Source organism: Esox lucius, chromosome 17, assembly GCF_011004845.1.
Source record: "Esox lucius isolate fEsoLuc1 chromosome 17, fEsoLuc1.pri, whole genome shotgun sequence".
Lineage (NCBI taxonomy): Eukaryota > Metazoa > Chordata > Actinopteri > Esociformes > Esocidae > Esox > Esox lucius.
Genome location: NC_047585.1, coordinates 5,374,022 through 5,401,199, shown reverse-complemented (window position 1 = coordinate 5,401,199; position 27,178 = coordinate 5,374,022). Strand labels below are relative to the sequence as shown.

The window sequence follows — 27,178 nt, the reverse complement described above, 5'->3', positions numbered from 1 at the left end:
TCCTGGTTTGAAGGGGCCAACATCATCCGCAAAGAGCAGAGACGGAATCGTGTGGTCCCCAAACCTGACACCCTCCGGCCCCTGGCTGCGCCTAGAAATTCTGTCTATAAAAATTACGGTGACAAAGGGCAGCCCTGCCAGAGTCCAACATGCACTGGGAACAAGTCTGACTTACTGCCGGCAATGCGAACCAAGCTCCTGCTTCAGTCGTACAGGGACCTGACAGCCCTTAACAAAGGACCCAGGACCCCATCCTCCCGAAGCACCCTCCACAGGATGCCGCGAGGGACACAGTCGAATGCCTTCTCCAAATCCACAAAACACATGTGGATTGGTTGGGCAAACTCCCATGAACCCTCCAGCACCCCGTAGAGGGTATAGAGCTGGTCCAGTGTTCCACGGCCCAGACGAAAACCACACTGTTCCTCCTGAATCCGAGGTTCTACTATCGGCCGTATTCTCCTCTCCAATACCCTGGCATAAACTTTCTCGGGGAGGCTGAGAAGTGTGATCCCCCTGTAATTGGAACACACCCTCCGGTCCCCCTTCTTAAAAAAGAGGGACCACCACCCTGGTCTGCCATCCCAGAGGCACTGTCCCCGACCGCCACGTGATGCTGCAGAGGCGTGTCAACCAAGACAGCCCCACAACATCCAGAGACTTGAGGGACTCAGGGCGGATCTCATCCTGGGTGATGGACGAGTCCACCTCTGAGCCCTCACTGTAAACAGCGTTGGTAGGGCACTGTTTCCCTCTCCTGAGGCGCCGGACTGTTTGCCAGAATCTCTTCGAGGCCAGCCGATAGTCCTTCTCCATGGCCTCACCGAACTCCTCCCAGGCCCAAGTTTTTGCCTCCACAACCACCCGGGCTGCAGTCCGCTTGGCCTGCCGGTACCCGTCGGCTGCCTCAGGAGTCCCACAAGCCAACCAGGCCTGATAGGACTCCTTTTTCAGCTTGACGGCATCCCTTACTTCTGGTGTCCACCACCGGGTTCGGGGATTGCCGCCTCGACAGGCACCGGAGACCTTACGGCCACAGCTCCGAGCGGCCGCTTCAACAATGGAGGCGGAGAACATGGTCCACTCGGACTCAATATCTCCAGCCTCCCTCGGGATCCAGTCGAAGCTCTGCCGGAGGTGGGAGTTAAAGATCTATCTGACAGAAGACTCGGCCAGACGTTCCCTGCAGACCCTTACAGTACGCTTGGGTCTACCGAGTCTGTCCAGCTTCCTCCCCCGCCATCGGATCCAACTCACCACCAGGTGGTGATCAGTTGATAGCTCCGCCCCTCTCTTTACCCGAGTCTCCAAGACATACAGCCGCAGGCCAGATGAAACCACAACAAAGTCGATCATCGACCTACGGCCTAGGGTGTCCTGGTGCCACGTGCACTGATGGACACCCTTATGCTTGAACATGGTGTTCTTTATGGACAAACTGTGACTAGCACAGTTTTAAGTTGGGCTAAAATGTCTGATCTCTCCTTAATCTTGAGTTTTAATGCCATTGGCATATGCTATCTGCCTGAGTCTGAGAAGAGAAAGTAATGTTTTTATTTCATATTTTGGAGTGTGATTCTGCCTCATTTCTGCTCTTGGGTCTAACCTACACAAACCATCACAGTGATCACCTTTATGAAACATTTCTGTCCTGATGGGTGGGGCCTCTTTCAGGATGATTTTCCCCCATCCACAGGGCATGAGGGTTTACGAATGGTTTGATAAGTATGAAAATTATGTAAATGATATGCTATGGCCTTTACAGTCCCCAGATCTCAACCCAATTGAACACCAATGGGAGATTTTGGACTGATATGTCAGAAGCGTTCAATTTGCAGTGGTGTTATTTTAACACTTCCGTTCCTCACTCAATACCTTCCTTTTCGACTTTTTTTGGAAAGGAAAGAAGAAGTTGCAGTGGTGTCTTATTTTTTTCTGGAGCTGTATTTAAAAGCCTACGGTATCTGCCATGGGAGACTGAGTACAACTGCCTACATTTTAGTGTACACATGGTGAGGAAGCGGCAATGTAGAAATGCCCCAATTACTGTACATGACTGCCATCTTGTGGTAGTACATTTTTACATTTCAGTAATTTAGCTGGCAGAAGCTCTTACTCAGAACCACTATAAATGTACCCAATCAGCAAAGATTTGTTCCCAGAACATTCTGGGAATTTTTTGGGGGTTATGGGAAACGTCCTTGATGTTCCCATGAAGGTTCCCATGGATGATTTTTCTACATGTTTTTGGGGGGTTGTATGAATGTTTAGAGAATGTTTTATGAATGTTCTCTTAAGGTTACATTGTTGAGAACATTCTGGGAACGTTTTCTATTTCCTAAAGTTTCTCTAAATGTTTCTGACAGTTTTACAAGTTTATTTATTTATGCTTCTTATGTTATATGGCATATGGATATAAACAAAAATAGTCTACTAATAAAGATAAAGATAAGTATTTTTTTAGCAAGTACATAACCATCACAGTAACACCAAATCAGTTAAACTTTAATGATATCAATCTGTCCAGTTGCAATCACTTATGTCAATGCATAAGTGATTGTGAATTAGTGCCATCAGTTTTTGTGCAAATGAAAGTGACAACAGGTGAATTGGAGAGGCAACAGGAAGACAACCCGAAAAAGGGAATGGTTTTGCAGGTGGTTGTCACAGACAGTTGCTCTCTCCTTATCCTTCCTGACTGATTCTTCTCTAGTTTTGTGTTTTGCTAGTGTCTTTGTCACTACTGGTAGCATGAGGTGGTACCTGCAGCCCATTCAGGTTTCACAGGTAGTCCAGCTCCTCCAGGATGGCACATCCATACGTGCCATCGCAAGAAGGTTTGCTGTGTCTCCCAGTACAGTCTCAAGAGGATGGAGGAGATATCAGGAGACGGGCCATTAAACTAGGAGAGGTAGACTTGGCTGTAGAAGGGCATCAACCCACCAGCAGGACCAGCATATGAGGAGGAACAGGAGGAGCACTGCCAGAGCCCTAAAAAATAACCTCCAGGGGGATACTGCTGTGCTTGTTTCGAACCAAACTGTCAGAAATGGACTCCATAGGGTGGCATGAGGGCACAACGTCCTCTAGTGGGTCCTGTGCTGACAGCTGAGCACTGTGCAGCTCGATTGGCATTCGCCAGAGAACACCAGAATTGGCAGGCCCACCACTGGCGCTGCGTTCTTTTCACAGAGAAGAGCAGGTTCACACTGAGCACATGACAAACGTGAAAGACACTGGAGACACCGTGGTGAACGTTATGCTGCCTGCAACATCATCCAGCATGACCGGTTTGGCGGTGGGTCAGTGATGGTCTGGGATGGCATATCCATGGAAATTCACCCCAGATGGAACAGCCTATCATTTCAAATGTTTGCTTTGATTTTTGGTGTGAGTTTGAATCCAGCCATCAATTGGTTGGTGATTTTGATTTCCATTGACCGTTGTTACTTCATTTTGCTCTCAATGAATTACACAATGTACAGTAAAGACTTTGATCTTTAATTATTTCCTTCATCGAAACCCGATGTGTGATTTAAGTGTTCCCTTAATTTTCTTGAGCAGTGTATTTAACTGAAATCAAATCATTATGAATATAACTAGTTAAGTCATTCTGTTCATTAGTTAGCTTACTGTATAGTCATTATATAGCAATGTACCATAATCAGTTTTCTAATTTCATGCATTCAATGTACATTTTTGATATGCAAATGGCATTCCATAAACTAAGTTTTGGACAGGGACAGAGAATTGTCAACTTCTCACAACAAAGCTAGCATTGGTCCATAAATAGGTGCTCTTCAAATACCCTCCCTTTGTTCACCAGAATAACTTCTACTTGCGGCACAGGTAAACTAGGCTTGCCTATTTGTTCTTTCATGTTTTACCAACAAGAAAGCTGTTCCATAAGAATGCCGTTTTGTTTCTGTACTCCAGCACATTGGATTTTAAATTAAGCAATGAATAACAGGTTAACATTCAGATTGTCAGCTTTAATTAGGCCATTTAGATCCATAAACCATGAACAGCGCAGGAATTACAGCTAGTTTCATACATAGGACAACATCCATGCGGTTTTACTTTAAGTAGGCCACATTCATATGTAAACCCATGTTCTCTCTATTTTGACATTTAAAAACAAATTGTGAATGTTTAATTTGTTGTAGAAAATATGCCAACATTATGATTGATTACATACATATTTGAATGTATGTATTGTTTTGGTAAATTGATGCGGTTTGTCTACATTGCAATGTTTGTCATGAACAGTTTACTTCAGGTATAAAATGTTCCGTGGCATTCTTACAAGCCCCATCAACACTAGTCTGAGTAACAACTTGTTTAGCTTACATTCCAATGCTTGCCCCTCCTTGTCATTGTCGATGAAAAAAAGACTGATACCCATGCTGCCTAATTACTGCACTATAAATAGCACTATCAAAAAACTATTTAAAGTCCAATAAAAATAAGAAGTATGCATTCTGAACTCTTTCAGTCAGTGATTTGAGTGAGTAAGAAAAAAGACAAAGAAGCTGACAGTTTTTATAAAATGTTTTTATTTATTTAATTGGGGGCTACTTGAAATGTATCAGATTCATAGCATGTTCTATAATAGACAATGTCTCCTGTTATCAAATATAGATACAAACCCAGTAACACTTTAAGGATCCAATATAAATTAAAATAAACAATGTTGATACACGTAAGCAATTATTGTTGACAATAGTAGGCATCTATATATTTACTGCAATACATCTCGGCATGGAACATATTATAGAATAGAACTGATTTTATATAGACAGTATAACATTACCTCTTCATCAGTACACAAAGCGTCATTACAAAATAAGCACCAGGATAGTTTTTTTTCTGTACATTTAATAAATTGCTTAACAGTTTTATTAATATGCTTATACTGCATATTATCATCCCTCTGTTTTTTTTATTTTATTTTCAATTCTTAAAAAAAAGACGCAACGCAGAGCTGATTTGAAGGGCAACACGGTCAATGCAACCGAAGAGTTTAAAAAACAGTGAAAAGAAAGGAAAAACAATGTTCAAGTCAGTCTAATAGTAATAATAGTCTGGTTAGGATGATTCCTTCTTTGGAAATGCCTTTTTTCACACTGAAACCCTCAACAGTAGGACATATCAGAATTAGCAGATGATTTACAAATCAGCAAAATATGAACTTTGCATGTGATGCAGTAGAGGGACATAATATGGTGTACTTGGACAGGTTCTGTTTGCAATGTTCTATGTGTATTCATAAAACCGGGCCCTTACGAACATGTCCATCCCAAGCTTCATTGTTTTGGTTTACTTCAAGTTTGACATTTACTCTTATTGGTATGCATGCTGTGAAGTCTGAAATGATCTGATAATAAAACATGGACTCAATTCTCAATTGTATGTTTTTTTTTTGGTTTTGCAATAAAGAGGGTGATTGGTTTCATGTGAAAAAGGCAACAGAATCCAGAACAAAAGAAATTGCACTATAACACATTACAAAAAAAATAAATCAACCATAGAATCCTCAAAGGCACACATCTAAGAACTGAGCATAAGGTGGAGAAGGGAATCTATAGTCTATACTGATTTGGGTATGTAGACTGGTAATATGGCAGATTAGAACCTATTCAGGTCCAATATACTGTGTCCTTATACAATAGCCTTAATCTCAGATTTCTTAATGTGGACACTGTACGAATTACACTGATCAAGAAGATTGTAGTTGGGAGAGTGGAGGAAGGTCAAAAGGTTTCTTACCCAGGGTGATGCCTTTGAACCTGGCCCCATTCATGTCTTCAAAATGGCGCTCCCAAAAGCTAGAGGCACATATTCCGCGCAGAAAATTACAGGACATATCAAAGACTACTAATGGGTTGTCTATTAGTGAACAGGAACAAAGGCATAATTCTGGCACCTATTCACCTTATAGTAATACCAATCCAATCTACCAGTTTGACTTGCAGCAATATACGGCCCTGGATGCATTGAAACAGCCTTGTTTGGGGCATTGGTCTCCAAAATATCGCTAGTGAAGACACCTGGTGGTCAAACCATGGAATGAATAAATGTTCTGTTATTCATATGTGAGTTACACAGCAAAACCCTTTATACGTATGTAAAATGACCTTTTAAAAGTAAAGAAACAACAACAATGAAAAAAAAAAATACATTTCTCTAAGTTAAACAATGACTACATTATCAAAAGGCAAATAGTAGGTATATTGCAACGCTCTCTGCGACACCTCTATCAACATTATCATCATTATTATCATCCATACGTCTCGGTCACTATGTGAGTCAGTCTACGGCCAGTCTAGGCCAACTGACAGCGCAGACGGAGCCCAATCTGTCAACGCAGGCAGGCACATACAAACACTGAACATTTCCAAGGGGACTGAAAGCCAGCCAATGGCAGCACAAGCTGTGTGCACAAGTCTGTGTGGAACTCCCTTTCATTGGACACAGGCATCTCTATGGAATAGGAAGAGCTCATTTCAGACAGGGGTGTGGGTGGTGACATAGCCTACCCTAAAGGCACACCATTTGGAATCTTCTGGATTATTTGCTTGGCTTTCATCAGTGTGCCCAGTCTAGACGGTACAGTTCATTAGTGGGGCCAGGCTGTGTACATTAACCATACTTGGCAGGGGAGCATGAGAAGCACTAGAACTCGCTATGCTTTCAATTTCACTATGACATGCATTGTATTAAGAGATATGTTTAAAAGTGAAGCAGTTCTGAGGAGAAAGTAGTATTTTTACTTGATTCAACTTGACATGATACTCACTTTATGCATTTCAAGTATCAACAAATGTTTTATGTAACGTGAAGTCAGAACATTTTCCGACAGACTTAACGCTATGCTAATGACAGCCTCATGGACTGTCATATCAACTATATCGGTTACGCAGTGGTATAGTTCGATATGGTATGCCTTTTAGGGTCCTCTATTTCAGTTCCTTATGTGCCACTCCCCACCCTGTCTGCAAAGTAATCAGTCAGCAATGGTTTCCCTGAAGCAAAGACTGGAATCGAACCAGGAAACCTACCCAAGCTACCCTCTGAGGACATCAAACTGCATAATGGTATGTCACCAGGAGTGATAAACGGACATGCCCCTCAGAACAATCCTTTGCAGGGGTTAGACCTTTTAGCTTCAATTCAGTTATTTGTCCTCAAAATTAAAATGTAAACATATGAAATAGAGCAGACGAATGGGGCAATTGGACAGCCTTGTCTGGTGTTTTTTCTTTTTCTTTTGTGGACTTGTCCTCCCTTCCTTTCCACCCTTATTTGCTGTGATACCAGCGTTGTTTAGGGCAATTTGAGTTTCGCCTCAGAGGGAGCAGTTGCATAATATCAATAGGGAAGCGAGACCAATGCTGACTGAGGGAGATTGTCGCTCTCCTTTGTCATTAAAGTGCTAAGAGATGCCTGTTGGAGAGAAGCCCAGACGGTAGGAGGATTTGGGCATCGTAGTTGCCTGCTAAGCGCTCGGTCATGCTATAATGTACACAGAGCGCACTCTTTCTCTGTCCCACCAGGCCAACTCAAAGGCCTGATGATCAGATACAAGGCCAAGAGGGATTAATTGCTTTACTTTCTAAACCTAGATATGGCAAGGTCCGTGCTTTAAGAACCAACTATCTGTGAGTCAAAATGTAATATGGGCACTAAATTTGAAAATGTCTAAATAGGTGGATGACGCTATGTGCTTGATGACGACTGAGGTAGTTTGTCAAAATGAAATATTTGACAAATACGTTTTGAGCTAATATTTTATAGAGGTCAGCTGGGTTTTCAATTGCCTTTTGTAAAGGACCAGAAAAGTGAAAGAAAGTGAAGCCTATGACAATAATCCTGAATTGATATATGCACATCTGATGTTGGCCAAAAGTAAATGGAAGACCAATTATAAAGTAGTGAATTGGCCCTTAATGATTCAGCCCTACTTTACTGCTGTGTTGTGCAGTAGGCGTCTGTGCGCTGATCTCCTGTGGTGATCAGACGAGGGGCAAATATCCCCCTAGGTACAGATCTTGGATCAGCTTCCACTCCGACGATCATAACTAACTGGAGGAAATATTTAAAACTGACCCTGAATCAGCATCTAGGTGGAACCTCCCCCAACTTCTGGTCAGGCCATCTGAGCTCTCTGCAGAGAAAGGACTTGAGCTGGAGCTCAAGAGGTTGAGAGCTTTGTCACTCATGATACCACATGCACACAAAAACCAAGTCTCCTCCACAACAGAGGTGTTTTTTCTCTCGTTCCATTTCGTTATATTAAAAAATAGTGCAATTCTTTTCAACAATTATATAAATAACTCTAAAATCGTGCTTTTTAGTTTCGTTTTTCCATTTCCATATACGCGTATATATGCCGTATACACACATACATCGACACATACATACAGACGTACATGTATGGAGAGCACAATGTTAACATGTTTGAGTTGGCACCCCGACAGATCGCCGCTTTCATTTTTTATAGAGCAGACAAACAAAATGAAAAAAATCTCTTTAGAATCCATTTGTATAGAAAAATACCCCCATCTTACACTCATCTCTCGTGACACATGTTAAAGATGAATTTTTGTTTTCTCCCGATAAACAGTCTTGAATCTTGTGCAAACATCTCTTTTAAAAAGATTTAAAGAAAAAAAGAGAGAAGAAAAAAAAGAAAGACAATTTGCCAAAGATGGTACTGAAAGAACTGACTGGACAAAGACTCAAAGTACAGGATTAATCTCTAATGGGCCCGGATAGTAGTCCACAAAGGTGGATGTCAACTCAGTGGGTGCAGTAGTTACCTGAACTGATCTCGACCCAGTACTTGTTACATTGACACATGCAGCCTGACATTACAGGCCTACTCAGCTGTCAGTCATGTGTTTCCATGGACACCGACTCTGACCACCGCATCGCTAAGCTGACTAACCCTCTGATGCGGATTGATGAGGAGCGATGGGGGTCTGTCTGGCGCTAGGGCTAACTGGGTCATGAGCTAAGAGGCTAACTGGAGCTCAAGTTTGAGCCTCAATCTGGCATCCCATGAGAGCCTGAACCTGTTAGAAGAGCGCTATCAATGCCCTGTACAAGCCTGTACACGGACAGTCCTCAAAGCCAGAAGGGGGTTTCGGCTCACTAAAATAATCCTGCATCAAAAAAATCTAAGTAAAAAGGAAGACCTGGCCAATCTAAAAGACTCTCGGATCAACAGGAAGCTATAAGGAATTAGAAACGCAGCTTTTAGTAAAACCCAATGCAAAAGGATATAAAAAACAAAATAAACTGAAATAAACTTTTTCTGTTTTTGTCAGTATAGAAAAAAAGCTGTTAGCACAGAGACGACATAGAACACGTAAATATTTATACAAAGTAAGTCGGGGGGGACGGGTTTTAGTAAAGATAGCGACTGCGGGGTAAAGTTAAGAAGGGAGCGCGGCTCTGTTCCTTTTGGGTGCCTGTCTCCCACCCCTGCCACCCCAAAACAATCTAGCCATGACACCAACTGTTCAGATGAAGCACGGCCTTTGGGGAATAAACGGCGTCCAACACCGTCATCACACTGACTGAGGGTTTTGCTTCTCCTTGTTGTTGCGTGCATTCCTGCTCTCCAGGCTGCCCAGGTGGGCCTGCTGGAGTATTCCGTGGAGCAGAGAGGGTGGCGGCGAGGGACCTGGGCCCCCTATACCGCCTCCACGTCCTGTGCCCCCGCTAGGAGTCTGGTGGTGGTGTCTGGGCATCGAAGACGGGTGATAGTAATGCCCGATCACCTCGCTGTATGTCGGCGGAGCTCCCTCCACCCGGCTGGAGTACGTCTGGGCGGCCGTGGCTACAGTTGTGGCACTGACCCCCGGGTTGAGGCTGGGCGGCGGGCACAGGGAGGTGTCGAGGAGGTGGCTGTCGTAGACCGTGCGGTTGGGGGGCGCTCGCACCGACTCCCTGTTGAGCTCTAATTGCTGCTCGGGGTCACGAAGCTGAAGGGTACATAGCCCCTGGTATGGTGGGGGCTCCTCGCCATCAGACAGCGAGATGGTGGGTGGAAGGTCGATGATGGCGTGGGGTAGATAGGGGTAGGTGGGCTGGAAGCGGGCCAGGTGATCCCTCTGCAGGTAGGAGGGGACACGGTCTGGGGGCCGGGGGGTGTACACCTGCTGCTGGGAAAGGTGATGAAAGGGAGAGTCAGCACACACATTTACATTTGGGTCACTGTTTCAAAATTGCACGCAGAACTTTTAAACATCCCTAATTGTTCAGACCCCCCCCCCCGTGGCTGGACAGTATATTGAATGAACTGTTGTTGTATTGAAAGAGAGCTGAGCTACTATACAACAAGATACAGCATTGTACCTCTCTTCTTTATTTTGGAAGACAAATCCATAATTAATTTCCAGACAATTGCAATTAGGTGTTCCTGGGTAGGATCTTCTGGACAAGGAAATCCTAAAATGCGCCCTGGTCCCTATATAGTGCACTACTTTTCACTACTTTTTACTTGTCAAAAGGGACCTGTGCAGGTCCTTGCACTTTGTGATGATCCTTATATACCTAAAGTCTTAAGGGGTTAATGGCTAAACAAGATTACCCATAATCCACCTTACCTCGCTTATTCCACTGGAGGGCCCGGGGCCATCTGAGGACCACAGACTCCCGTCCTGAGAGGGGGACAAAACATGGGGGGGTAGAGAGAGCCGGGTAAGCAATTGTAATTTCATCAGATGTTGCGTTGTGCCACTAGGTGGAGTACTTTCCTATCCGTACAACCCAGTCAGAGCACAGGGGGAGTTGATGACATCCACCCCAGAGCCAGACAGACGATAAAATACCCATGTGGGTGATTCCAAATGGCTTCTACTGGAGGGGGTATTTGTAAACTTCCTTCTGTCCTAGCACTCGCAACCCCCCCCCCCCCCCCCCCCCAGATGGACTACGGGTATGACAATAGCTACCTGTAATACACAAGGGCTCTACACAACCCCAGACAGGCACATGGAAAGACACAGTGACTGAGGGAGGGAGGTGAAACAGAAAGACAGAGAGGCGGAAGGGGGGGGGGGGGGGGCGCTCTGTCATCTCTGACTCATACCCCCTCATGCAGAGTACACAGCCGTCTGCGTTGCCCAAATAAACACACACACGCGCACGCACGACATCATGCCCCACATTTCCAAAAGGATTAATCACGGAGCTGTGTGTGTGTGTGTAGATGATTCAGAAAGCAGCAGTGCAGTCATATGGTTCTAGAATCTTCTGATTGCTGCACTGTGTGATGTGGCAGAAGTGTGGCAGACAACCGGTCTCCCGTGAGCCTATGACTGTCTCACCAAGAGACAGAGAAAGAAACTTCAGACATTTAAATACACCTTGTATCAACATTTTGACATTCCAGGGGCAAAAATCAGTATTACAAAAGAATGAATGTATCATTTGAATACCATTGTCTTTGATCATATTTGTTTGCATTGAAGGTGGGGGGGGGGGGGGGGGGGGGGGGTTGCCAGCTCACCTAGTTTGGGCATGTATGGACCTTGGCTTGACTCTTTTGGAAGTACTTTATAGGTACATTTAAGCCCATATACAGTGTAGAAGCTGTCAAGTCCATTTTTACAATTTTATTTTAGTTTATTAGCGGGCATGATAACCCACAGAATTTAGAGGAACACTGTTTTGCCCAAGGACTGACCTTTTTTTTCACCGTGCTAGCCCTGGGATGTGATACAGCAACAACTACTTCTGAAAGTTGTTAAGTAGTTTATGTCCTACTCTACACCCTGGTTGGTAAGGAGCACTTATGAAAGTTGTTAAGTAGTTTATTTCCTACTCTACACCCTGGTTGGTCAGGAGCACTTATGAAAGTTGTTAAGTAGTTTATTTCCTACTCTACACCCTGGTTGGTAAGGAGCACTTATGAAAGTTGTTACGTAGTCCACTGTTTTGGGTGAAGGCTTGTGGTGGTCAATAACCTGGTGCGTTGTGATTAAAATTAACTTGGAGATATGCAACTTAGACCATAGTCTTTCTTAAAAACTACCTGTCAAGTGGACTGGGTGTGAAAGTACTTACCGAAGCCAGTGGTAGGTGGCGCCTGCGGGCCTGGTTGTGCCTGGAGATGAAGGAGCGTGCCGACAGGCGGTAATGGTTAAGCAGGCAGGTGATCACCACCACCATGACCATCATCACCACCACAATCACCAGAATCTGCACAAACTCCAACTGGGCTGTAGAAAGAGGGGGGGGTTGTATCATGAAACCAGAGGCGTCGTTAGGCCTGGGTGTCCGGGGCTATAGCCCTGCATCTTTTATGAATAGCCCCGGATGTCAAATTGACAAAAAACTAAAGTTAGGGGCGTCTTTAAGCTGTATTGTGATCCTAGCAATGCCTCAGCAAAAATTCTCTTCAAAATATTACCATTTTACAGTTTAGGTTTCCCTTGTTTTTATATTGAATGCATACTTTTATCTGACTGCACGATCTAGGAAACAAGACATGAACCCCTCCACAATAACCTATGCTAATGTCTATGCAACCAAGATCAAACATGAAACATTTGCAACTTTTGAAAACATACTGTCATCCTGACTGGCAAATTCCAGTGAAAAATGTAATCATGGTAGAAAAAAAAAACTAGGAGAATGATTACAATGCTTAAGAAAACAAGATTCCTGTATTCCAGGAATAGAGGGAAATCATGTCCCATTCCAACAGAATCACTTACATTTTGTTGACAATATGTTTGAATATCAGTAGTGATTATTTGCAAAGTGTCTGTGTACTGTGCCTTCAGAAAGTACTGAGGCACCTTTAGTTTCTCCACATATTGTTCGGTTATAGACCTAATTTGTAATTGATACCCAATACCCAATAATGCCAATTTATTGAAAATGAAAAACTGAAATATCTTATGTACATTTTGTCAGTCTCTCCCATCCTTGCAGATCCTCTCAAACATAATCCTATTTGATGGGGCGACATCAGGGAACTGCAGTCTTAAGATTCCCCCATAGATGTTCAATGGGTTTCTGAGCTATGGCTGGGCCACTCAAGGACATTCGCAGACTGTTCCCTGAAGCCACTCCATCTGAATGCTATGGGTTGTTGTTGTGCTGAAAGACTTATCTTCTCCTCAGTCTGAGAGCCAGCATGCTCTAGATCCCATTTTTTCAAGGACCTCTGTATTGTTGCTCCATATTTCCCTCCACCAGTCTACCAGTCCCTGCTGCTGAAAAGCATCACCATAGCATGATGCTCCCACCACCATGTTTCACTGTTGGGATGGTATTGGCCAGGTTATGAGCGTTACCTTTTTTTTTTACCAGACACACCACTTGGCATTCAGATCTAATAGCTTTGATTTTGGTCACATCAGACCAGAGAATTGTTTTGTTCATGGTCTCAGAGTTCTTTAGCTAGCATTTCATATGCCTTTACTCAGGAGTGACTTCAGTCTAGCCACTACTATAAAGGCATGTTGGATGTGGTGCTGCAGAGATGGTTAAGGCCCTTCCTCTTTGCTCTAATCTGCACTGTGAAATGAGGGACCACATAGTCCCTTTGTGTGTGCCTTCGTAAATCATGTCCAGTCAATTGAGTGATTGTAAGAGGTGGACTCCAATCAAGTTCTAGAGACATCAAAGATGATAAAAGGACACAGGAGTCACCTGAACTCAATTTGGAGTGTCATGGCAAACTATCTGAATTCCTATATACATATAAATCAGTTTTTCAATAAATTGGCACAAAATCCTAAAACGTGTTTTTCACTTATGGGTTCTGTGTGCCTATTGATGTCCAACAAATAAATATTTTATCACATATACATAAAGATCTAAACATTTGAGAAAGTATAGGGGTCTGAATATGGCTATGCTGAGTTTAATGAGTCAGGTTATTGGTCATCTCTGAGGCTCTATTGATCCAGAGACGATGGGAGCTCGTTCCCAGCAGAGTTCACAACAGTGTCGAGCCAGACAGACAGAGCAATCTTTGTTTGGAGAAAGGGCAGGACAGCCTGCCCTTCCCTTCCCCCATGTGACCCCAGGCAGACAGGCTGCACACACACACGCACGCACGCACACGCCCCAGAAGCACACAGACATACACATAAATGAGTAAATTCATTGTCTGACAAGTGATTGGTGTAGATGATTCTCCCTCTCTCTAAGTTCATGGACAGGCCTGGATAAGAAACCCAGCCGGGACTTTAGCTGCAAGCAGTAACTCCAAACAAACACAGACAGTCTAACTGAACATATAAGCAAAGCATAAGTTAACACAGTAGCACTGTGAAACAGCCTAACCTATTTTAACAGACAGAGATCAAGCTATGTCATGAGCATGCGCACATAACCCAGATACTGAAATGATCTCGCAGGCTAGACAGACCTGATAGTTTGTTCCAACATTCCAGAACTGTTACCAGTAAAAATTACACAACCATGTCTGACCTGCAGCTGCATTCAAGGAGTGTGTGCCGTCGTCAAAAGGCTTTTTATCTTGCTAGGAAACAGGCAACCAAACACTATCCAACTGAAACTGAAATTCAAGATTCGAGAGTCCACAAAATCAGCTCAATGACTCATTGCACAATCAACTCACTTTTTAGCTTGTGTAAAAACAATCTGCTGTAGGTAAAACATTTTATTCCCACCAATTTACACAATTGCTAAAATTCAATACACACCAGTATTTATATCCAAATATATTGATAACTCACCGCTACATGGAGTTTGAAAGCAGTTGTGATGGTGGTGGGGACCACCTGAAACCGGCTGCATGGTTTTACCCCTAATACCTCAGCTCTGGGGAGCTCCCCAACCTGTGTGCTTACTGAGCAAGAAAACACACTGCGGCTTGCAAAGTTGGCCGCCTTGTCAACACTTTTCTCACACACATTCCTTGACACACAATACACAGAGACACACACACCAGCTGACTGGCCCCCTACTGCTCAGAACAATGGGGGGCAAAGTGAGGCAGAAGAAAGAAGGGAAAGAACAGACCTAATTTCCAACGGGGAAAAGCGAATGGGGGGCAGTCCAGAGAAAGACAGATGGGTCAGAGATGCAGCGAATAATGATGGGAGCGAGACAGAAAGAGGGGTCGCGAGACTAGACAGCGTGAATGAGAGAGGACCAAGAGGGTGAAGAAGAGGGAGTTCTGATGTGGCCCAAGTCACTGAGTCTAGACTCGTTTGTTTGATTGAGTCAATTTATTATGAAAGGAAACTAAATGTTGGATGCATCACATAGCCCATCTTGCAAGTACAAGTATGCAGTGCACTGGATGTCATGACATGGTGTCACTTCAGTGCTCATGACATGATTACTAATGAAGGTATTACACACCCGCTTGCACAGTGTTCTTATTTTGCGTCCTTAAAATAAATAAATGTATTACTGTTTTCCCAAGTGAATGTGAAAGATAAGTTGATAGAACATTAAAAAATCTTCTCACACCAGATTCTACTCGACAGGATCACCTTCTGAAGAAATTACAACTATGAATTATTTGATAAGAGTCTGTTAACTTGGTAACTCTGAGGGCAACATGTCTAACCTCGTACAGTGCATGATCATGTGAGCTAACATTAAGTGATAGTTTAAGTTTGTGAAGAAAGTCTACAACATAGACCACTGTTAAAACGGCTAAAGCTATGTAATCATCATTGAATGACAAAGGATTTTGAAACCATTCTCCAATTTACAAACTAATTTCAGACAGAACTGAGATTGGACCCTTAAGAGACACTCAACCCCTATTAGAAAGCACATTTGTTGTGTCTTTGGCATTAACATTTTTTCCATCCCTTTATGAACCCATAGCATGAAGAATCACAATAGTTCACCATACAGAGAATTACCAACATTGCTCTTTATATTAGAGACCTTAGTTACGTTTTTGTAGCAGGCAATTACAAAAATGTTCATGCCTAAGACGGCAGATGGCTTTTCAAGGGGTGTTGACTTTGGAAAGATTTTACTTTTATATTTAGTTATTTTTAGATATAATATTAAGACAGCTAAATGCAAAAACTTTGTTTGTGTGTATATTTTATGTATACAAACAATCAAAGAAAATACAGACTTATAATAAAAGTATGTTACAAGAAATTAATCTGGTACGGTTAAGAAATCCAAATGGCTTTCTCAATGTTTATTCAACTTAAATGCATGCCTGTAAAACCAACACTCCCCAACCCTAACAAACAAAGGATGTTACTAGGGTGTCTCTACAAAAACATTGGGGTTAATATATGGCCCAGTAGCTTGTGCCAGCGACTGTCCGAATCTACTGTCTGGAACGGCCAGGCCCTGTCAGCTGGAGCAAAGCCTTATTCCCTGACACTGTGCCCGCAGGCACGCACGACCTGCATGAACACACACGCACACAAGATAGAGACACCCACACCCACGAGATAGACTAACACACACAGACACACATGGATGAGGCCGGCCCGCCCCACACAGATGGCACACTGGCAGGGCTAGCAGCAGGATGATGGTCAGTGTGTGTGCCAGGCGCGCAAGCTGAGAGGGTGGGGGATGGAGGGAGGGCAGGACTGAATGGCTGGGCACAGTGCCCTCTGGCTGGCTGGCTCTCTCTCCATCCTGTAGGCCCCCACTCATCCTATCCAGCTGGGCCTTGCCCCCCAGCCCAAAACACTCACTCTGTCCCCTTAGGAAAGGGGAGGGGGGTTCCGTAGACAGGCCCTGGTTCTCAGGTGCAAAACACAGCCAACTGTGCCCTTTCAGGTTCTACTGATATGTCTATCTGGATATTATGATGTGGACTGGGCCAGATTCTACTGATATGTCTATCTGGATATTATGATGTGGACTGGGCCAGGTTCTACTGATATGTCTATCTGGATATTATGATGTGGACTGGGCCAGGTTCTACTGATATGTCTATCTGGATATTATGATGTGGACTGGGCCAGATTCTACTGATATGTCTATCTGGATATTATGATGTGGACTGGGCCAGGTTCTACTGATATGTCTATCTGGATATTATGATGTGGACTGGGCCAGGTTCTACTGATATGTCTATCTGGATATTATGATGTGGACTGGGCCAGGTTCTACTGATATGTCTATCTGGATATTATGATGTGGACTGGGCCAGATTCTACTGATATGTCTATCTGGATATTATGATGTGGACTGGGCCAGATTCTACTGATATGTCTATCTGGATATTATGATGAGGACTGGGCCAGATTCTACTGATATGTCTATCTGGATATTATGATGTGGACTGGGCCAGATTCTACTGATATGTCTATCTGGATGTTATGATGTGGACTGGGCCAGGTTCTACTGATATGTCTATCTGGATATTATGACGTGGACTGGGCCAGGTTCTACTGATATGTCTATCTGGATATTATGATGTGGACTGGGCCAGGTTCTACGGATATGTCTATCTGGATATTATGATGTGGACTGGGCCAGGTTCTACGGATATGTCTATCTGGATATTATGATGTGGACTGGGCCAGGTTCTACGGATATGTCTATCTGGATATTATGTGGACTGGGCCAGGTTCTACTGATATGTCTATCTGGATATTATGTGGACTGGGCCAGATTCTACTGATATGTCTATCTGGATATTATGTGGACTGGGCATGCTTTTAAGGTAGGCCAATGACATATCTCAGGCGATAATAGATTACAGCAACAAATAAAACCAACCACATTGCAATAAACCAATGCTGGATCTGTGAAATTTATTTGACATGATATTACTGGCCTATTTAAAACTATTGGAACGAATACTGTTTCAACAGTTAATCTTTTAACCATTTTCTTTTGAATTATTGGGAATAAATGTTAAAGAACTGAAAGAAATGGATAATAGTGCTTGAGAATGGTAAGGTAAATGGGAGTTATTCCCCTTATCGTTGCTTGGCTTCCACTCAACTTTATGCTCCTGAAACAGCTTGCTGTGAGGAATGCAAATGGAAACGCTCAAAAAAAGGGATGGTCAGGTTTGAGGAGAAAATGGCCGCTGAGTAGTTGTTGCCAGACCGGACAGAGTTTACCACAGCTTTCCAATAAAGCTTCCAGAATAAATCCCCAGAAACGGATTGTGGAAAAACTGAGCAATGAGGAGACTTTGCAGTGGGCTGGGAAAAAAAGAGAGAAATGAAGGCAACAACAGCTCAAGCTAAATTTAAACAGATATACTCACAGAAATAAACCAAAAAATAATCATAACCATCACGCGCACGCGCACCCACACCCACCCACCCAACCCACCCACCACTGGTCAAGCTCAGCCAAAAGAATCAACTGACATGGAGGATATTCAGGGGAAGGGTCTTTTGTGTAATTGTGTGTGTGTATGTTTGTTCGACTCGGAGAGCAGCAGCACCCCAGCCGTTCTAAACAATGCAGCCTGTTGAGATACTCACTCAGCCCCCAAATAGGGAAGGTGAGAGGGTCATGGGAGCCCCCTGTCAAACAGGGAAGTCAACCCTGCCCTTCCCCCTTCCAGTGTTTTTTTGTTCCTTCCTGCCTCGCTCAGTGTCACGCCGGGGCATTCGCGGTCACTGCTGAGCCAGACAGCTCTAAGCACGCAGGCAGACAGGGGGGTGGGGAGGGCAGGGTTAGCAGGCCACTCGTTCTCTTTCTCTGTTACGGACTCAACACTCTGTAGTCTAGGGAAGTTAGGAGTGGGCACATAGCAGTGTGTGTGCAAGGAAGCAGGGAGGTTACATTCGTCTGTATAACTGTCTGCTCACATGGGCAAGCCGGAGGGGCATGTATGCGTGCATGTCGGTATGCATGTACTTAATAGACCAAGATGGCAGCCTGTGTACATCGCGAGGCTCAGCATCTACCCAGTTTTACTGCATTTCTTGTACTGTACTTATACTTGTTCAATGACAATAAAGTTGTATCTAATCTACTCTATGTATTCATGCATGTACATGTGTGTTTGTGTGTGTCTATGATGTTGCGTTTTGGATCAGAGGCGCACAGAATTTGCTTGGCAATTTCCATGAGAAAGGCAGAGCTGGAGGGGGTTGCAGTGCTCAGAGCAGACAGGGCAGGTCTGCACTGTGCAGTCACTGAGAAAGGCTGAGCAGGAGAGAACCAGACAGAGGGGAGTGATAGTGAGACAGTATGGGGGGGGCAACGAAACACACCCCTTTTCATTGACTTTGGAGCCATGGCCTCAGTACCAAGAAGGGTGGGAACTTTAGATTGGGACACTCACACTATTAATATGGACGGGAAAATAGGGGTGGCAAATGGAGACTTGAGCTAAGTGAATTATTAGCTTTTGGGTGACACCTCACAAAATTAGAACAAAAAAACACCAAAGAACCTGGGATTTTCACTCAATGCATGACATAGAACTGTAGAGAAAGGATTGTTGATCCATTTTTGCATTTGGTCTTAAAGCTAAATTTAGAAATGATTAACTAAAGTTGTTATGTGACATTATGGTCTTACCCGAGACAATGTTAAGAAACCATGATGTTTCATTCATATGTGTTACTGTAACAGAGTTAACAACTACACTGCAAAGACAGCTTCTAATCACAACTGGTACCTTATGTACAACTCAAACGGCTGGTATGTTGATTTGTCAGTATAGCATTCTTTGACAATTTGATTTTTGTGCATAATTCAGTTTCAATAGATCATACATGACCCTAGCCCTTCAAAGTGGCTTTCTCCTTGAATGTAGTAACTATCCCATAATTACATTTTAGAAGTTCATTCTTCTGACATGATGCCAACCGGCATACAGTCATGTTAAGTGCTACACTTTCTGCTGAAAGTATAACTTTTTCTTATTTTAGATTGACCTGCATGGAAACCATGCACCACCCACCCAGCTTATGATTGGACATTTGGTGAACTTTACAGGCGTTTGAATTTGTGTTCCTACATGTCTGGTGGGATAGGGAGTTTGGAGTTAGAGAGGGTGAGGAGAAAAATCCAAAGTAATGGGAAACCCTACTGGAGTCTTTGTTTGAACAAGTCTTGGGGGGGGGGGGGGGGGGGGGCATATGTTCAATAAACAAAGCTGGCGGTGCTTTAATCAAACTCAACCATAGTAATTATTTTAACCCAAACAACAGGGTCATGGAGTGGAGTCGAGATTGGGTTTGATAGAACAAGCTGCAAGTCCAGACAAGAGCTGTCGGAAAACAGGTCTAGTGGAAATATGGTTGTCATCTAGTTGGGAGGAAAGGGGGCAATTTTGACAAACAAAACCGGAATTGTTACTCTTTAAAATCTCTGCCGCGCTGTATTTTAGGCTCCTCAGATGTAGCTGAACATCTAGGAGCAAGTCTCAATTGCAACCCACCGTGTCTGTTAAGCATTTCCAGATGCAGTGGCAGATGCCCGGGTAACCCTTACACACCCACACTAAGTGGACAAAACACAAACACCAGGAGGTAAGCATACCACCAATAATTTCTCAAGGCTTTTTAAGCAAGCTCACCAAACTAATTTCTCGACTCTCAGCAGTCCCGCAGAGTTAGCTATGAAGATGAAATGTTAATAAAGCAATACAGACAAAATTAAAATGTCCAAAAAAAAATATCTTTTAACATTTAAGATCTTATAAAGAGGAATGGGGGACTGGGACCAGCACTGTAACCAAGTTTTGAAGGAAATGTTTTCGTAAAAGAATGTCGGAAGTATACTTATAACAAGGTTTATAATTGGTCTCTTTTCACTATCAGTGTGCTTGTTTCAGTTTCATAATATCAGTAAGATAGTGACTGTAGATGTGATGGATAATGATACATGAGGTCATAAAATCAAGGATTTACCACATTTTCTGGATGCTCAGATGTTTTTTCAGAAGCAGATTAAAAATAACAAATATGTCTGCTGAAATGCTTGCATAAGATTATAACAAATGTTTTTTGAAATGCATTTTTCATGCATGTCTGTATTTTTTTTTGTGAGAGAAATTAGAAGTGTTAACCCATGTGAGCAGACAGTGTGTGGGACCATCAATTAGGCAACACTAACACTTACGCAAAAAGTTACACCAGACAGCACAAAATCCCAGACCAATGTAGGGCAAACCAAGGCTGTGACTATAATATACTTTGGGGGGGGGGGGGGGGCATTCCCCCCAAATAAATTGATATAAAAAAGATTAATAAAAAAAAGCGTGCTATCCTACGACAGGCAACCACGAACCGCAGTCTAAAATAATTAGCAAATGTAATCATAATCATAACTAAACTCTGCAGTTCTGCGTGTGGTTTGTCCAAGTGGTGTTGCCGTACCCCAGCAGATGCCGTCGCTCGAGTGCTGTGAGTAGGTAAAATCAATGTCAAGCACTGTACTGTCTCTATTTAATTATTTTCAAAAATGTGAAAACTAAAATGTAATAATTGTTACGTAGGCTAGATCAGTGTCGATTGTGATAATTTTAACGACAATGTCAATACTTATTTTGCGCTGGAACCGTAGCCTAGTTGTGGAAATAAAATAATATTTTGCTAAAAAGTGTCAGTAAAACATTGTATGTGCAAATAAATGTTTTTGGTGAAATCTGCCCCCGATTTGCGAGTGCTAATCAACCATCACTAATGTTAGCTATCATAGCTAAGTTACCTGGAACGTTAATTAACCAGACATTCACCCTGCGAACAACAATGTGTATGCAACTTTAATTACGCTATTTTTGTCAGAAAGCCCAAGTGAAGTAAAGTGTCAGTCATTTATGTTGCGCAGCATGTGTAATTTATGTAGACAGTATTAGCTTTCATTTAGTGCACACTCATATAGTATACTGTACACACATGTACATGCTTATGATAAATAGCATTATTAATGTTTGTTTGATTAAAGTGCAAGCAGTTTTATTAGTGTTAGTTTTCATTCACAGTGAGTGTCATCACTAGCAAGAGGAAGGGTGGCAGTGACATTCATCAGTTTATTGGGCAGCCTCAGAAAAGTTGAGAGCAGTGAGAAAATGAGTGTCAGTCAGATGACCCAACTATACAGTAATACAAGAGATGAGTCTATGTTTCTTGACATAATAATCATTGCCATTTCGATAAGTTAGTAATCCATGGCAAGAAACACCACTTGTTTACTGATAATATTTATGTAATGTTCAATCCGCCTTCAGAGCAAAGAGAGAGCATGAGGATGCCGACAGGGCAGGGAGAGCAGGTGACATGGGGGTGAGTGAGAAAAATAGCAAATATTGATGACTTATTTGATATTGCCCTGTTGGTATTGTTCCTACAACATCATAATTGATGTTGGCACAACTGAGGTTAGGCTTAGGCACAGGTACCACTAAAGTTAGATTTAGGCACAGGTTTCTGAGGTTAGGGTTAGGTCAAAGGGTGGGGGGCAGGGGTCTTTGGACTGGCGTAACCAACTAACTACAGGTCAGTTGCAATGATGGTCCTGGAGCAACATTCATTATGGTGTCTTAGGAACAACATCAACATGGCACTATCAGATTGTGCAAATATTGATGGTTAAGAGTCCTTTTTTAGGGGAGGACCCATAGACCCCCAGGCAGATTTCGTTCACCCCAATGTTGACTCCATGGCTACGGCCTTGGGGCAAACAATAACCTCAAGAACCAAATAAATTCCAAAACCACTATGCTTTAAACAGTGCAATGCTGTGTGTCCATCATGGGACAGTGCTTTGTGTTAATTATTTTAAGTACTGATCCTACACCAGTGATGAGGAAATTAATCAACTTAATGCAATGCTGGGGCTTGAAAGAAAGGCCTACAGACTGTAAACTGTATGAAGAGAGATCCTTGGAAGTACAGAAGCACAGCCAATGTATGTGCTAACCCACTCCTGCAGATAGGATTGAATCCATCAGGTTTAGAAATAATAAAATTTTGGGGGCTGAATCCAGATTTGTTGTAACCAGGTCAAGGTGCCAGGGGCAAGAATAATGATACACCTGTGCCATTTGTGCCATGTCCGCCATGTCCATCCCTCTTCAAACACATTAAATAGGGCGAATGCGGAGAATTCAGCATTTCCTTGACAGTGTGTTAGAAGATAAATAAACACATTCTAATTTTTTTTCTCAACTAGGATTCGTCCCAAGGGAGGGGGGTGACAGACATTGCCCCTCCCTATCCTCTCTGACTAGACAAGGCTGGCGGCTTCAAGGAATCCTAGACTACGCCCCCCCAGCACCCCGCCTGCTCTTGCCCCCCTTCCGACTCCCACCTACTAGACACACAGGGAAGACCTGCTGGCAAATTACTGAAACAAACAAGTGAAGGGAAGAACAAAGGATTTGTCAGGCTACTGGATTAACTTGACAACTCCCACAGAATACAAGAGTGTCCTAAAGCAAACAGAAGTTATATGGGGGAAAGCAACTCTGGAAATGGGAAGAATAGGGATGCTTGATTTGGTGACTGCAGGAAATGATAGCGACTCGCATGAAGGTCCAGTTCTGTCTAGACAGATCATGGGATGGAGGGAAGGTTGCAGGTTAATGGCTTTACAACCAGGATGAGCGAGTGTGTGTGTGTAAACTTTTCTTCAAAAGATTGAAAAAGGAAGTACAAGAATGTGTCTGCACCCACCATTTTCAAGGCAGATTCTCAAATGGAGTTTCCTCTTCCATGCCATCCTTCACAGCTCAGTGACAATTAACACACTGGCACCTCTGCCCACTACAAGCATACGGTTGTCTCTCCCAGCAGTAGGTACCCTAAGACTGGACTGTCTGGAGTTTATGAAAATCTAACCTTATAATCAGCTGGCATGTCTGTGGGCTGAGAACGGGTGGCGGGGTGTTGAGGGGGAGTGCTCATTGTTATTCTAGGGAGCGTGAGCTAGCCTTAGCCCTGAAAACCCTGCCCAGTAATGATGGACATGAGTCTTTCTGGCTCTTGTGGCTCCATTATCCTAATTTAGCACCGGAGTGGCTTTTATTTAAAATGTTTAAAAATAACCCCAGAACAAAGTAAAAAATTGCATATCTCCAATGTTAAAGCAAAAAGGGTAGCCTAGAATTAAGTGTGAAATGTACATTCAGATAATTTGGACAGGTAAGAACCTATTTGTTGTTTTTTTTACCCTAATTGAACACAAAAATGCATTCTCTGCTGTTTGGATATGCAATATTGTGGCTATATTTGCAACTTATCTGAAACTAATCACTGGTTGAGCAAAAAAATAATATTACGAAATTACGAAGCCAAATGTTCAATAGTTCACCATAAAGAGCCGTTTGTGAACCATCCATCACTACTGTCCAGTGATTGCAAGTGATGGCATATACAGGATGGTTTAGGATTCTGAACTCTACACTTTGTCAGTGTGTGGCCGTGTTTATATTTGCGTTTGTAAACAAGAAGCTGACAAGGTTTCAACAACCACTGACTTTTGTTGGTCGCAGAGGAAAATGTTTAAAAACTACTGTGGTGTAGGGCCGATAAACTACAGATATCGCCTTGTGAAAAAATTCACAAGACACACCATGATCAGACTTAAATAAATACATTTCAACAGCTGAAATTATGAGATAAGTACCACAAACAAAAACATAAACATTATTCCTATAGCAAAAGCAGAATATGGTAATAATTTTACACATTCAAGAAGACCTTTTTGGGAGTACTAAATGGAAGCTATTTCATGAAAGCAGTATTTATTTTTCATGGTTTGAGTCCTCCATGGCAAGGAAAACACAAACATAAGACTATTCTAATAAGGGCTTCATTTTTAGGTTATAAATAGAAATAACTGGAAATCAAACAGATATACAGTTGTGATCATAAATTTGCATACCCTGGCAGAAATTGTTAAATTTTGGCATAGATTTTGAAAATATGACTGAGCATGCAATAAAACGTTCTTTTATTAAAGGTTTGTGATCATATGAAGCAATTTATTATCACATAGTTGTTTGGCTCCTTTTTAAATCATAATAATAACAACAGAAAACACTCAAATGGCCCTGATCAAAAGTTTACATACCCTTGAATGTTTGGCCTTGATACAGACACACAAGGTGACACACACACAGGTGAAAATGGCAATTAAAGGTGAATTTCCCACACCTGTGGCTTTTTAAATTGGCATTAGTGTCTGTGTATAAATAGTCAATGAGTTTGTTAGTTCTCATGTGGATGCACTGAGCAGGCTAGATACTGAGCCATGGGGAGCAGAAAAGAACTGTCAAAAGACCTGCGCAACAAGGTAATGGAACTTTATACAGATGGAAAAGGATATAAAAAGATATCCAAAGCCTTGCAAATTCCAGTCAGTACTGTTCACCACTTATTAAGAAGTGTCAAGATCTCAAAACATGTGGTTCATGCAAAACGACCAAAGACTTTGCATGATCTGGAGGCATTTGCCAAGACGAATTGGCAGCTATACCACCTGCAAGAATTTGGGGCCTCATAGACAACTATTACAAAAGATGATCATTGATGCTAAAGGGGGCAATACACAGTATTAAGAGCTAAGGGTATGAAGACTTTTGAACAGGGGTCAGTTCATTTTTTTCCTTGATTGTCATGATTTGTTTTATGATTGTGCCATTCTGTTATGACCTACAGCCGAATGTGGATCCCATAAGAAAAAAATAAACGTGTCTTGCCTGCTCGCTCAAGTTCTTTACAAATGGTACATATATGATCGATTCGCCAAGGGTATGCAAACTTTTGAACACAACTGTACCTTAATCATATTATTGTTTTGAGGTAAAGGCCATTGATAATACTGCTGTTGTTCATATTCATATTTTTTTGTTGCTTTATTGGATATAAACAGAGGGGAAATGGTTTACCAGGCTTCAAACCCCTATGTCAGCTATATATCTGCACCCCAGGCAGCAGTTTACATCTCTTGACCACCCTAGGCAACACTATTTTTCTTCTATTATCTCCTAGGAATAAGGAAAGTAATCAAAAAGCAACTGAAAGTGAGATTATGTCAGTGAATTTTGCTAATCCAGATGTAACGTTACTAATTACCCAACCCTGACTGTATCACATTACACACTGATGGAATGTGACGATATTGTGGCTGAACAAAGTCCTGAAAAAAAATCATACATAGAAATTGTATTGTGCACTGTTTTGAGATGTTATTATTTGTTGACAACATTACATGACCAGACTTTGTAAATACAATTTATTGATTTTCCCAACACTCCTAAATATGAATGTGCACCTATAAACAAAATATGGCAATTGTGTGTTTGGGTTCATTGAGGTTAGAGTCTATAGCCAGCATCCTGACCATGACTCAGCAAAGCAAAGGATGGGGGAAACATAAACATGGTGTTCACTGCTGAAAATGTGTATGTGTTGATCACTAATTGTAATTTACTATTAACCAAAACCTGTCACTAAAACTGAAAGTAAACTGTATACAATTAAAATACAAACATATCTAAAAAATGGAAAGTTAGTTAAACTAGGAAAAAATACTTAAGAATTAAGTTTTGCAGTTCGGGTGAAAATGTATCATGTTAACCTTGATAATGAAAATAAAACAAATGTCAGCTATGGTGTTGTAATTAAAAGCTTGTGGGAACAGACAAAACAGCTAATGACTGCCTGAAAGGCAGATAAAGAGTGGCCATTCCCAGGTGCTTTTGCAGGTGCTGGGTTTTATGTTCCAGGTCTGTGCTGTGTAAACTTTCTCTTGGAGGGAACACAGACGTTCGCCAGCATGGCTGCCTCATCTATAAACAGTTGGCTGCCAAGTTCCTCCAGCACTGAAAACTTGCCATACCTGTCAACTGCAGCTGTAGACAGACTCAACACTCGTCCAGACATAACAATGTCTGTGTAGAGCGAAAACACCAACTCCACCACCACTGTCAAACTTGTCTAACAAGAGCCCTGGGGCAGGAAGCCAGTTCATTTTCATCCGGGAGGCAAACAGACAAAACGAACCTAAACAAAACCTTGCTAAACAAATCCCAGTAAATGAATTCAAGTACAAATAAGCGAGGCTGAAAGGAAGATGATGATCTGAATTGAGGTTATAATTGTAGACACTGCTCATACCAATTGAAAAGTACAATGTAATTTTTTCTTAAACACAGATGAGAGATTAGAGGATAAAAGCCTAGTTACCTAAGTATTTCATTAATTGAAAAATATTTTTACAATTCTGACAACCAAAATCCAACAGAAAACATGATTTCTCA

General features: G+C 42.4%; 1 protein-coding gene across 3 annotated transcripts in view; it reads right to left on the bottom strand.

The window, feature by feature from the left end:
* Positions 1–5,380: 5,380 nt before the first annotated feature.
* The window catches only part of pmepa1 (prostate transmembrane protein, androgen induced 1), a 41,218-nt gene continuing 19,420 nt past the window's right edge, over positions 5,381–27,178 (bottom strand). The window contains exons 1-4 of one of the 3 annotated variants that reach the window (XM_010904509.5): positions 14,730–14,994; positions 12,079–12,233; positions 10,617–10,670; positions 5,381–10,172 (exon numbers count right to left, since the gene is read on the bottom strand). In XM_010904509.5, the coding sequence (XP_010902811.1) occupies positions 9,576–10,172; positions 10,617–10,670; positions 12,079–12,233; positions 14,730–14,790 (867 nt within the window). In that variant the 5' untranslated portion in view covers positions 14,791–14,994 and the 3' untranslated portion in view covers positions 5,381–9,575. Of the gene's footprint in view, positions 10,173–10,616; positions 10,671–12,078; positions 12,234–14,729; positions 14,995–27,178 lie in introns of those variants that run through there. The other 2 variants (XM_010904506.5, XM_010904507.4) reach the window with 2 other exon arrangements.